The 12,316-nt window shown below is 39.8% G+C and overlaps 5 protein-coding genes across 6 annotated transcripts; 1 reads left to right on the forward strand and 4 right to left on the reverse strand.

The window, feature by feature from the left end:
- Positions 1-239: 239 nt before the first annotated feature.
- On the reverse strand, positions 240-3,404 carry LOC108088072 (glutathione S-transferase D7). 2 transcript variants are annotated; one of them, XM_017185722.1, is made up of 5 exons: positions 3,063-3,404; positions 2,484-3,015; positions 1,253-1,465; positions 1,052-1,193; positions 241-616 (listed from the first exon to the last, which is right to left on the reverse strand). In XM_017185722.1, exons 3-5 carry the CDS (start codon positions 1,453-1,455, stop codon positions 290-292), a joined length of 672 nt encoding a protein of 223 aa, XP_017041211.1. In that variant the 5' UTR covers positions 1,456-1,465; positions 2,484-3,015; positions 3,063-3,404; the 3' UTR covers positions 241-289. The 2 variants fall into 2 exon arrangements, with proteins under 2 accessions (XP_017041210.1, XP_017041211.1); XM_017185721.2 differs by lacking the exons at positions 2,484-3,015; positions 3,063-3,404 and having other exon boundaries at positions 240-616; positions 1,253-1,786.
- A 73-nt stretch (positions 3,405-3,477) lies between these two features.
- Positions 3,478-4,883, forward strand: LOC108088071. Its single transcript, XM_017185720.2, has 2 exons — positions 3,478-3,750; positions 4,167-4,883. The coding sequence occupies exons 1-2, from the start codon at positions 3,511-3,513 to the stop codon at positions 4,794-4,796; spliced, it is 870 nt and encodes a 289-aa protein (XP_017041209.1). The 5' UTR covers positions 3,478-3,510; the 3' UTR covers positions 4,797-4,883.
- Positions 4,884-5,705: 822 nt separating this feature from the next.
- On the reverse strand, positions 5,706-6,886 carry LOC108087896 (glutathione S-transferase 1-1). The gene has a single exon (XM_017185474.2). It carries the CDS (start codon positions 6,641-6,643, stop codon positions 5,999-6,001), a length of 645 nt encoding a protein of 214 aa, XP_017040963.1. The 5' UTR covers positions 6,644-6,886; the 3' UTR covers positions 5,706-5,998.
- A 586-nt stretch (positions 6,887-7,472) lies between these two features.
- On the reverse strand, positions 7,473-8,224 carry LOC108087899 (glutathione S-transferase D7-like). Its single transcript, XM_017185477.2, has one exon. The coding sequence runs from the start codon at positions 8,163-8,165 to the stop codon at positions 7,506-7,508; it is 660 nt and encodes a 219-aa protein (XP_017040966.1). The 5' UTR covers positions 8,166-8,224; the 3' UTR covers positions 7,473-7,505.
- Positions 8,225-8,701: 477 nt separating this feature from the next.
- On the reverse strand, positions 8,702-11,293 carry LOC108088062 (glutathione S-transferase D7-like). Its single transcript, XM_017185703.1, has 3 exons — positions 10,653-11,293; positions 10,527-10,531; positions 8,702-9,433 (listed from the first exon to the last, which is right to left on the reverse strand). Exons 1-3 carry the CDS (start codon positions 11,262-11,264, stop codon positions 8,752-8,754), a joined length of 1,299 nt encoding a protein of 432 aa, XP_017041192.1. The 5' UTR covers positions 11,265-11,293; the 3' UTR covers positions 8,702-8,751.
- Between the last annotated feature and the right edge of the window lie 1,023 nt (positions 11,294-12,316).

Consider the following 12,316-nt stretch of genomic DNA (forward strand, 5'->3'; position numbering starts at 1 on the left):
AAAGAATGAGAAAGGCAGGTGACATTATTTTTTGAAAAGAATTACCTACACAGAGATTTTATATCAGCGGTATCAAACTTAAGTGTTCTATATATACAAATATTAATAAATATGATTTGTGGCTATACTTTCCTAAAAATTTCCTTAACATTTTTACTTTTCTTTCTTCAAATATTATAAATAAAAATTAGACTTGATTCAAAGAACAACACGTTTATTAAATACAACACTTACAACTGATATTTCATTTGTTTTTATCTATACTGTAATAACGCTGCCTTAATGAATCCTAGGATCCTGCAGTCTGGTTCATCTTGGCCTTGAACATATCGGCCAGCATATTGGCCTTGTTGGTATTCAACTCCTCGTAGTCATAAGGTGCCATGTGTTCCTTGCAACGATCTAGCCATTGCCTTATATGTTTGTAAGGTCGCAGCTCGAAATCGAAGGCCTCCAGCTGGGAAACGGTCACCAAAAGAGTAAGATCAGCGATGGTAAAGTGATCAGCTGCCGCATATTGTCTTCCCTCTAAGATCGAGTTTAGCCAGCCCACAGCTTCCGCTAATTTGGCGCGCTTTCCCTCGTCTAAAGGGGCTCCAATAAACATTGTGGGAAACTAGAAACAAATGCGTCAAAATTAATAAAAACTATTTATTATATTTATATTTATATATTGTGCATTTTATATAATCCGTTTTAAGATGTAGAAGAATTTATAAAGCATTGCAAAACTTGATTAAATGAGGAAATTATTTTTGTGTTTTTAAATTTTAAGTTGAACTACTTCTACATTTTTTGAAAGATGCTTTTTGAAAAAACCTAAAGAAAATTGCTTTAGTACATCAACATAATATTACTGATGCCTAACTAACTCAGTAACGTTGTTTTTAATGATTTCTAAAATCAATTTGCAATTTTTCTTTTCATTGTTTGACGTTCGTTGTTATTCTATGTAATTTGGTACACTATTAAATTGAGTAAATAGTACAATGTTACATTATACTACAGAATTATTATTTGTCGGAATCATCTTTGGGACCAGTTAACTTACATAGTAGTCAGTGAGTCGCATATAGAGGGTTCCAAGATCGAAGTGAAGGCGCTGGTCCACCAAGGCCCTAACCCTTATATCCGTGGGATACAGTTCGTCACTTTTGCCGTAGGCTGCCACCAAGTAAGAAAGTATCGCTCGACTGTAATGATAATAAACATTTGCTAGGAATCAGCACAGCTAACTAGCCTCCTAACTCACCTCTCCCACAGAACCAAACCCTCATCGTTCATGGTGGGCACACAGTGCTGGGGGTTCATGGCCACGAAGTCCGGCTTCAGCTGCTCCCCCTCCAAAATGTTGACGATCTTCAGCTCGAAGTCGAGGTCGAGCATCTTGGCCAGCAGGAGGATGCTGCGGCAGGGCGGACTGGGCGGCAGGTAGTACAGCACGGGCGGGGACATCTTGCCACCTCTGAGGAGCAGGCAGTACACGAATTCGGTTACAATACGCTTCGTGTCGCTCATTGGCCGCAACTACAATGCCAAGTTGGCCAACAATGGCGGCCACTTTGGCACACGCAGCCCAAAAAACTTGGTGGTCAGTACAAAATAATCAATGCATCGATTTTATTCCTTTCATATACTTAATTAATGACAATTGTTCCTTGCGTGGCTCTCAAAACTTGAGTAAATACAGACCAACGTTGAATATTGCTTTCCAACCCATTGCATTTGTTTAATTTTTTATTACTTGTTTGTTGAGTCACGGAAATGAAGGTTTTTAAAGTGTATACTTGATAAATACTAGATATGAAACAGCTTTAGATTTAAAATTAAAAAAATATTTTTATGTTTTCAATTAAATATCTTTTTAGTCAACTAGACAACTGAATGTCTGATATTCATTTAAATCCCGTTTATAATGCTTTCCAATTTTAGAATTTTGTTAATTTGTTTTTAAATAAACAAGTTAAATATTCAAAATGCAGTTTGAAATATGTACCTAATCACAAAATCTTTTAAAATTTAAAAAAGGATTATGGACTGTAAACTTAATCCAAAACTTATTATATTTTAATATTTATACATTCACTAGTCAACAACAATATGAATAATCCTCAGGTACAATTTTAAAATTCACAAAACAAAATGATTAAAAATATTATCAAGCTGGCAGCCTAAAAGTGTGCAGCACATTTAACTTAAATTCATGTAAAACACGGAGGTGGCCTGTAAAATTAGATGTTTCCGAACCAACTCTATTTGCAAAAATATAGATTTTTCAAAACAACAAAAGGATACTTGATAATACATTTCAAACCGACTGCTACAGGGAATGCAGCACTTCGAATCACTCTCCCCTTTGCTACTCCAATCTAGAAATGGTAATCGCTGTGCTCTGGCCCGCACTTAATTGCACTCGCTAACTTATTCATCATGGAAATATGCACAGAAGGCATTGGACCGCTTGGTTTGGTTGGTCTACTCACACAATTCTGTGCACCAGCTTGTGCTGCACCACGGCCACCGTGTCGATGTCAATGCAGTTCCCCAGTATGTCGTCGAGTCTCGCCGCGTCCGATTCCGATTCCGCGTTCGCGTTCGCCGGAGGACTAACAGGGACCTCCAGACAGGACTAACTCTGATGCTGATGCTGGTGGAGGTGCCTTGACGCCTGAATGCCTGGGTGTCTAAATGCCTGGGTGCCTGAATGCCTGGGTGGAGGGTGCGTGGGATCCTCTCCGGCGATGGAATCTGCCTCGGCTGTCCCCAACTTGCCGACGTCGCTGTCCACGGATGTATCCGCTGTCTGACTTGTCCAATTTTCAGAGCATGTTGTCTCGTCTTTGGGCGCATTTGTTTTCGTTTAGTTTTCATAACGAACGTTGCCAGGGACAACAAACGAATCGCCCAATCGCCCAACCACCCAAACAGCCAACTGCCCGAGTGTTCACCTGCTCGCCAGAAAGGAGAGGCGGGGGCTTGGCTCCCGAAACTCGGTCAAAATGCCTCCATTCGTTTCTAAAATTATACGTCTACATAATATCCGAAGCTATGCTTTCATTTACCTTTTTATTGATTGCCAGCAGATTTTCCAATTCAGAGCGCCTGATAAAAAGGGGTTGGGGGTTGTTGCTTGATTGGCATCACTTGAAAAGGCGACGTGTTTACATCAAACATTTTTCGGCAGTCACGACTTCATCGCGTGCTTGACATTTCTTAGAGCCACTCAAGGACATGGCCGGTACAGTGGTAATTAGCCAGGACATACAAAATGTTCCAGGTGTCGATGTCCCACGGCGGCGACATCTTCTACCTGTTTTCTTCGTGGCAGGTAAGGTGTTTAAAAGGTTTTGTGCAGAGATTAGGGAAAAAGGGTCCTTCGACGAGGTGAAGATTCCCGGAAAATGTGACATTAATTGCAAAATATGAAGAAAATGGCCGATGCAGGAGAGGCTATAAAAGAAGTGATTGGATCTTGGCAAGGATCAGTTGTTTTTTCAAGTCCGAGCGAAGATGATGTTCCTCAAAGAGTGCAGATCCCATTTGCTTTTGCTCCTGCTTCTGATGATCAAAGGATCGCGGTGTGTGCCAGCCTTGGATGCTTCTCCTCAGGTAGCCACTCCCAATACTATCGAAGAATCGGACAATCTGGTGGAGGGAAGTGGAGAGCCTGCCAGTTCTTCCACAAGTTCTACACCTTCCGCCAACAATGAAACAAGCTCACTTGGTACAGAGACAAATGAGCCAGCAGTGGTGAGTAGAAAATAAATCTAATAATTGGAAAATAATTCCACAAAATAATAAAAAAATAAATATACCAAAGTGATCCCACTTAGATATTACACCAAAATAGTATCATTTTATCACAACAAAACGATATCCTGCAAAATAATTCCACCTAAAAAATTTTATTAAAATTTTTTTTTCCAGTAGAAGAAACCAGTTATTATGTTTTAACAGATTATTAAAAAAATATTTAAGGAAGAATAGAATATCAAAAAGTCTTAGAGAAAGAAAGTTGTGTAAAATGGTCATATGTTTAAGAAAACACTTTTGGATAAAGACTTTTCGAAATTTTTTGAATATTCGAGGTATATTTTAGCGAACTAAAAGATTTTGCCAAGTGGATTAAATCACATACTAAATGATACTCCCATTTTAATCCACAGCCCGATAATATAGCCAGTGGAAGCAGCATAAGTCCCACGTCCATTTACGCCGGAGGAGTCATCACGCCGGAGGCCTTCCAGCAGTATCTGAGCCAGTACGGCTATGCTCCGTTTCCTGGTCCGTATCCGGCCCCTGTTGGTGGAGCAGCACCTGGCATCTATCCCTATCCCGGACCCATTGTGGTGCAGACGGGCTACGAGGGATTCCTGATGCCCACCAATGATGCCGGGCCGACGGAGTCGGATAGCACCACTGTCGCTGCTCCGGCTTCACAGTCAGGATCCTCGAATCCCCTGCTGGCCTTCGCCTCCAACCTGCTGCCCACCATCCTGATGTCCACGCTCTTCCGCATCGCCGCCGTGCTCTTGTCCGCCGTGGGAATCATCCTCTTTGGCGGAGCAATCACCAGTGCCCTCTGCAAGGTCACCCCGATCTGTGAGATTCCCGCCCGTGCTGTGAATATCCTGCGCACCGGAGGAGCCCAGGATGTGGGTCGCATGCTGGCCGAGGAGATGACCCCGGAGCGAGTGCGTCGGGCAACGGTATTCGTGCGCAACGCCATCCAGAAGTACCGCCAACTCCAGAAACTCGTGGAGGCCTCGGAGGCGCTGACCGAATCTGAAAACTAGGAATGTGTTTAGTTTTATTAGGTTTAGTGCTGGCTCGTTAATTAGATGGAATGCGAAATATACTTTTAATGACGCTTTTAAAAACGATTTCTCTTTGGCTTGTCACATTGGCTTCTCAAAAATAATTCTTGTTTATTGGGTTGAAACGTAAGCTATTTCAAAAATTCTCTAAAACCACAATTAAAAATGCTTTAAAGCTGTATTTAAGTGAACAATTGAAATTGTTTTCTTTTTGGATCTTTTTTATTTTCACTTAATATTTGAAAACATTATGCTCCTATATCTGTTCTTATTTAAATTCCCCGTATTATTTGGAAAACATCTCTAGCAACCCTCTGGTTTTATGGCACACTAAGCAATGTAAAATATGTGAGCTCTTGCATATGTAATTTGTACTTGTTCAATGCCACAAGCAGCACGTTTGTTAGCTAACTACAATCGCAATTGTTCTAAAAGTCGACCGGTCAATGGCCCAGTCCAGAAGTTTGTTTCTGAGGGGAAAGGAAATGGAAACTCATGTGAAATCATCGCGTGCAATTTACTGCAGTAGTGGAAGTGCAGCTATCGTCAATCTCCCGCGGAATTCCTATAGCTATTAGAAACACAATCTAACTGTTATTATCCGTGTTAGAGATTGGAATTTGAAATAATTGTTGAAACTGATTAATATGATTCATTCTTTGAAATTGCCCCTGAAGATACACTTCTGAATGAGCTTGTTACTCTACATTTTTCTGTTTTTGTTTTTTAATTTGTAGATGTCAGATCAGAAAAGCTGAAATAAGTTTTTGAAAAACAACGAACAAAGCTAACTGATAGTCATGTTCAGCTCCTAAAATCATATAAATGAAACTAAAAATAAAAAGTACGCGATGATAAGAGAGTAAACAAAAAGATTGTGCTCGGTAAGGTTTTATTAAGAAATGCCATTTATGGCAATCTTTCTTGAAATGGAACAACCTTCACAATTTATATGTATAAAGATAAGTGTTTTATTTTCTTGATAAGCTGGCGGCTTGTTGAGGTGGGTCCTTATCAACGGTGTTATCAAAGAGTCCGACTTTCATTTCTCTTCTTTTTTATAGATAACTCTTCCCAGTGTGTGGTACAAATAGCAAACAATCATTTTATTACTTAATTTTTAAACCATATTAGGCCACAATGTGCTGAGGTATATTATTTCATTCGATATTTGTATACAATTAATCTTTCTGACTATTTTCTTGAACGAATTTCTTAATCATCTGCACTCCCTCCCAGTTCTCTTCCCATCCGGGAGTGACTTCCTTGGCGTTCTCGTACCATCTGGCCACGTTCGGGTATTGGCCAATGTCAAAGTCGACCACCTCGAAGGTCGAAACTGAGGCCAAAAGGGCAATGTCAGCAATGGTGAGACAATCACCGGCCACATAGTCCTGGTCCTCCAGGAAGGTATTCAGGTGGTCAAAGGCACTATCCACTTTCTTCATTTGCTCCGGATCCGCTGGCTCTTTGTTCCGGAACTGGGGATAGATGGCCAGGATGAAACTGTGGAAGAGGGTGCCCATGTCGAAGTACAATCGCTGATTGACCACCGCCTTCTTCTCCGGATCACTCGGATAGAGCGAGTCATCCTGGCCGTATTTCTCCACCAGGTAAATCATAATAGCACGGGACTCCCAGATAGAGAATCCATTGTCCACCAACGTTGGAATAGTGTGCTGGGGATTGAGTTTCACGAACTCCGGCTTCAGCTGCTCTCCATCCATCACCTTCAATAGCTTCATGTTTAACTCGATGCCAAGAGCCTTGGCTGTCATCATTACGGAACGACAAGGAGCCGAGCAAGGATGGTAGTAGAAGTCCATGGTGAAAAGTCCTGCGATAGTTAAACACAACTGACCGCAGTCAAATAATACCAACCGCTTTTATAGTCAGAGGAAACGACGCACGAAATCAAATCGATTTCCATATATAGTAATCCAGTGTCGTGCTTTCCAACTTTCCCGAGTGGCAGCCTTATCGGAGATAACGATTCGGTGTAATTAGAAGTGTTTAGCTAATGGCCAGGTAATGAACAGAAATATACTTTTAGGGGCACATGCGTGCCAAAGTTACGGCCACCCATTTGAATTTAGTTAAAAATGTCATTTATTTTCCATGCAGTAATTACAAATTGATGGTGGGTTGTTAGAGCTGTGGGAATAGCTTAAATGTCATGAAAAAGGAAAGGTCAGTGTTGGAGGGGTCAAATGTCATGAAAAAGGAAAGGTCAGTGTTGGAGGGGTCAAATAAATGAATTCTTTTCGGGAAAGTTAGCCACAATATTTTGAGTCAGAGGGGGTTATATTTGTTGTTTAGTTTAAAACTGAATGTATGTCTTGGCATTTAATACAAGATAAGAAATATAATCAGCTGCGAATTTTTTTTTGTTAATAATGTATAGTACGTATGTATAGTGGCTTCCCCGCCCTTGGAAAAGGCCAGTGAATCACTCTTCCCTCTTAAAGTTGAATGAACAGTATGACTTTGATTTGTCGTTATCAAAATTTTAATAAAGTTGTCAACACTTAGCGATAAGAAATACTGCACAGAGTTGATAATAATATAATTTCCAGTACATATGATATGTCACCACCGGAATTCAAGACCTTAGGTCAGCATGATATAGCGATAAATAAAACAAATGGTAATAAATTATATTTTTGCTACAATATTTATTTACAACATTTATTTCTTATTTGCTAGGTAATCCTCCAGGAACTTCTTCACCTGCTTAATGCTCTCCACATTTTCATCCCAACCCGGAGTGACATTCTGGGCATTCTTATACCACCTCTCGACATTTGGGAATTTTTTCAAGTCAAATGGAATGACTTCGATGATCGAAACGTTGGCCAAGATGACGATGTCCGCCACGGTGAGTTGGTCACCAGCCACGAAATCCCGGCCTTCGAGGAAGGTGTTCAGGAATTCTAAGGCGGCGTTTACCTTGTCCAATGCCTCCTGATCTCCCAGTTTGCCAGTGCGGAAGTAAGGGAAGAAGTACTTAGCCAGGGCATCATAGAGGGTTCCCATGTCGAAGTACAGTCTTTGGTTAATCAGAGCTCTTTTCTGGGGATCCTTGGGGTACAGAGGGGAATCAGGTTTGCCATATTTCTCCACCAAGTAAACAGCAATTGCACGAGATTCCCAGATGACGAATCCATTGTCCACCAAAGTGGGAATGGTGTGTTGTGGGTTGATTTTCACGAACTCCGGTTTTAGTTGGTCGCCTTCCAATGTGTTCATGAATTTGGAGTTCAGTTCAACGCCAACAGCTTTGGCAACCATTTGAATTGCTCGGGAGGTCGGGGAACCTGGCATGTTATAGAGATCCATGTTGGGCATTGCGAATAAGCGTCCGTCGCACTGGAGTGGAAAAAGTAAACTGATTTGGCTATAGCTGCCTTCTAATCTTAAATACCCAAAATCTTATCAGTAATGGTCAAGATAACGCTAAAATAATGTTTGTCACCCTGAATACCTATTTTTGTTTGACCAAACAAAAATTGAATGTGTCCCAATGACATGGAAAATGAAACGGAAAGTCGATTGCTATTAGATGTTCCAATTCAGATATATTTATATACGATTTTATGAAAATAAATGTATTCGGAAATGTAATTTTCTATATTCAAAATCATGGAGATTTAACGATAATGACAACGACGCAGATAATATGAATATTGTTTGTCATTGTTAGAATCACTTTTTATGTATGTTTCACTGTTTAAGAGCTTTTATACAAATTATATTTTCAAACAATATGTATAAGACATATTTGTAAATGGTTTTTATTGGTTTCTAATTGAAATAAAAAAAAAGTTTTTGACTTCTCCCCTTTTCGATCACCCAACCAATCAATTAAAAATTAGATATTTGTTATTTTATTATTATCATGGTTTTTATTTATTGTTTAAAGTAGTTTCCCTATTTACTTCTTTACTTCTGCCAACCTTTCCTCCCAGAACTTCTTCGCCTGGTTCAGACTCTCCAAGTTCTCTTCCCAGCCGGGAGCGACCTTTGGAGCATTCTTGTACCACCTGTCCACATTTGGGAACTTCGACCAGTCAAATGGGAAGAGAGAGACGGTGGAGACGGTGGCCAGGATGACGATGTCCGCCACTGTGAGCTGATCACCAGCCACGAACTCCTGTCCCTCCAGGAAAGTGTTGAGGAATCCAAAGGCGGCATGAACCTTGTCCAGAGCCTCCTGATCTCCCAGTTGACCAGTGCGGAAGTAGGGGAAGAAGTACTTAGTCAGTGCATCGTACAGGGTGCCCATGTCGAAGTACAGGCGCTGGTTGATCAGAGCCCTCTTCTGGGGATCCTTGGGGTATAGAGCGGAATCGGGCTTGCCATATTTCTCCACCAAGTAAACGGCAATGGCGCGTGACTCCCAGATGGCGAATCCATTGTCCACCAATGTGGGAATGGTGTGCTGTGGGTTGATCTTAACGAACTCCGGCTTCAGTTGTTCGCCCTCCAATGTGTTTATCAACTTGGAGTTCAACTCAACGCCAACTGCCTTGGCGATCATCTGAATCGCACGGCTGGCCGGAGCCATCGGCATGTTGTAGAGATCCAAGTTGGGCATTTTGGCCTTGCTGTGTGAGCTGCTGGAGTGGAAAAAGTAAACTGGTTCGACCCCATCAGCAGTCCCCGTTTTTATAGCAAAACAGCTACGGTGTTATCTGCAGCGACGCAGATAATATGAATATGGTTTGTCATTGTTAGAATCACTTTTTACGCGATTTTTTTAAATGAGCTAGAAGCAGCTAGCTGTGACTTAACTTAACATCGCAAACACTACTAAAAAGGAAAGCTTAAGAAAGGCACTTAAAAATAATTACATATATTGAGTCACTGGGGTAAATGATTAGTAGACCGTAAATGAATTCACATCCTAAGTCTACATTTTTGCTTGGACACATATAATTTTTTGTTAGAAGGTCTTTAGAGAAAATCACAATTAGACATTGCTAAACTTATTTTTTGATATTATTAAAAATGTTCACAATTATAGCAAAATTACTTGTAATTAACTTTTAAACGTCTGCCGGTTGGTGACTATGCCTTATTAAATAAAATAGTGAAAAACTATTAAATATTAACTGTAATGATTACGATTAACCCCCAAAAACTTCCGCGTTGTTGAAAACAAATAATCTCTAAATTTTTTATTAATTGATTGATTAAATATAATCACCTAATCCTATCGATAAATTTGATAGGGATTAATTATTTCGTTCGTATTAGGAGTGGGCATAACCCACTTCAATGTTACAATTATAGCGTTATAATTTATTATTAACTTGTAGTAAAGTAAAAATCTAAAATAAAATTCTACTATTTCATTTAAACCATTTATATCTTTTCTGTTGTGCTATGCACCAGAAAGTTCTTGACATTTGACGTGTTACACATTTCGCTTTTGCTTTGCGGATAAACTAAACGATATCAACCGTAATTTAAATTAATTTCCACTTGTTAGTGTAATCGTTAACTTATTAGGGTTGAGCTAGCCAAGAGATAATGCATTATCTATTTTTTTGTTACTGACAAACGTATTCAAATTGTATGTCCAATTCGGATTTCCTATTTTTTTTAAAAGCAATTCAGTTTTCTAGCCCATACGTCCCATTTTATTAAATATTCCCTTTTTCTGTTTACAGATCTGTGGGAACCGTAAGTATGTCGTTAAAACACCAACACTAAAATTCAAAAGGATGAAGTCAAAACATTTAAATAATCAAGAAAGTTCTGAGTATATATTTATGAGGTATTTTAACATAACAATTACTTAAATGATGCTTGGCGTTCGTCAAAGATGGCCTTCAGCTGGAGAAGGCCACTCCAGTTCTCGTCCCATCCGGGAGTCACCTTCTGGGCATTGGCGTACCACCTCTCCACATTCGGGTACTTGCTGATGTCGAATCCAATGATCACGAATGTGGAAACGGTGGCCAGAATGGAAATGTCGGCCACGGTGAGCTGGTCACCGGCCACGTAGTCATGGCCCTCCAGGAATGTGTTCAGAAGCTCGAAGGCGGATTCGATTTTCTTGAAGTCCTCCTCAGTGCCTGGTTTTCCAGTTCGGAAAAGAGGGTAGTAGTATTTGCCAAAACTTTCATACAGAGTTGCCAAGTCGAATTGCAGTCGCTGGTTGACCATCGCCTGCTTCTGGGGATCCTTGGGGAAGAGGGAGTCGTCCTTGCCGTACTTCTCCACCAAATAGACGGCGATGGCACGGGACTCCCAGATGGCGAATCCATCGTCCACCAAAGTGGGAATGGTGTGCTGGGGATTGAGCTTCACGAACTCTGGCTTCAGCTGCTCGCCCTCCATGGTGTTGACCAACTTCTTGTTCAGCTCAAGGCCAAGAGCTTTCGCAACCATAATTACGGTGCGGCATCCGGCTCCACGAGGTGAGTAGTAGAAATCCATTTCGGTTAATTTTGTGCAGTTCCCTGGAGGCAAGAGCCAGAACTGATTGCCACCAGCACTGGGTTTCCCTTTTATACTAACGAGGTTGTGAAATTACATATCTCACCCCAACTGATAATAATTGTTTTCTCACCCGAACTGATAATAATTGTTTGCTCGATGCTTCTTTGGGAGTTCTCAAGCTTAAACATATTGGCGATTAAGTAAAGTGGTGAAATTACCTATTCATATACTTATATCTGCTTCACCTGGTTGTCAACAAATAACATTTACTAATTACATGTTAATTGATTTTTTTTTCATGCAAAGGATATTTTTCATTCAAGAGTGGAAGTTACACTGATCAACATTATCTTGCGACTTTAAAGGCAAGATTTTCTGTCCGTTTCAATGGCAACTAGTCACTCAGGTTTGAACCTATCTGCCCAAAACCTTATCATAATACTGTTTACAACCGTTTAACCGCTTGCTCGACTTGTTCATATAACTGCTTAAGGAGACATTTAGATATTTTTAAGCATAGAAGCATCATTTTTTAATAAGTTGATAAGGAAACAGTCCAAAAAAGATCAAAAGATCTTGAAATTTCTTCAGTATTTTTTGCTTTAGATTTATATAGTTTTTTGAAATATATAATAGAACAAATAATTAGCTTCAGTTTTCAGAAATTTGAATAACTTTTTCAATAAGAAAATATCGCACTAACACTAAAAAAATCTTTAGAAATTAAAGTAGTGTAATTCAGGGTATAAAAACTTCGGATAGCATTCGCAAGCTAACTAAACTACATATATAAAGAAAAATGCCACCGAAAACCTTATCACTTGCTAATTGTTTATTTTTCTGATTGTGAGCTTACTCAGTTTTCGATAGGGAAAACAGGTATTGTTTGTTATGCGAATAAACGTTTGGAAATCAATCAATTTGAGTTTTCCGTATATGTGTATTACAAACAAAAGTAAAGAATTCGATAGCCACGTGTTTGTTAATAAAATTGCTTTTATTATGTGTTCATTTAAAAAATTGTTTATTGGGTATAGGGTAAATAAATA

Source organism: Drosophila ficusphila, unplaced genomic scaffold (assembly GCF_018152265.1).
Source record: "Drosophila ficusphila isolate 14025-0441.05 unplaced genomic scaffold, ASM1815226v1 contig_791, whole genome shotgun sequence".
Taxonomy (NCBI): Eukaryota; Metazoa; Arthropoda; class Insecta; order Diptera; family Drosophilidae; genus Drosophila; species Drosophila ficusphila.

What these genes read in the sequence shown, in the direction of transcription:
- LOC108088072 (XM_017185721.2), bottom strand. Translation starts at nt 1,518, where the DNA reads ATGAGCGACACGAAGCGTATTGTAACCGAATTCGTGTACTGCCTGCTC. An exon ending in GGTTTGGTTCTGTGGGAGAG is followed by an intron (nt 1,194 to 1,252) that starts GTGAGTTAGGAG and finishes TTATCATTACAG; the next exon opens with TCGAGCGATACTTTCTTACT. An exon ending in TGCGACTCACTGACTACTAT is followed by an intron (nt 617 to 1,051) that starts GTAAGTTAACTG and finishes ATTTGTTTCTAG; the next exon opens with TTTCCCACAATGTTTATTGG.
- LOC108088071 (XM_017185720.2), top strand. Translation starts at nt 3,511, where the DNA reads ATGATGTTCCTCAAAGAGTGCAGATCCCATTTGCTTTTGCTCCTGCTT. An exon ending in AGACAAATGAGCCAGCAGTG is followed by an intron (nt 3,751 to 4,166) that starts GTGAGTAGAAAA and finishes TTTAATCCACAG; the next exon opens with CCCGATAATATAGCCAGTGG.
- LOC108087896 (XM_017185474.2), bottom strand. Translation starts at nt 6,643, where the DNA reads ATGGACTTCTACTACCATCCTTGCTCGGCTCCTTGTCGTTCCGTAATG.
- LOC108087899 (XM_017185477.2), bottom strand. Translation starts at nt 8,165, where the DNA reads ATGCCCAACATGGATCTCTATAACATGCCAGGTTCCCCGACCTCCCGA.
- LOC108088062 (XM_017185703.1), bottom strand. Translation starts at nt 11,264, where the DNA reads ATGGATTTCTACTACTCACCTCGTGGAGCCGGATGCCGCACCGTAATT.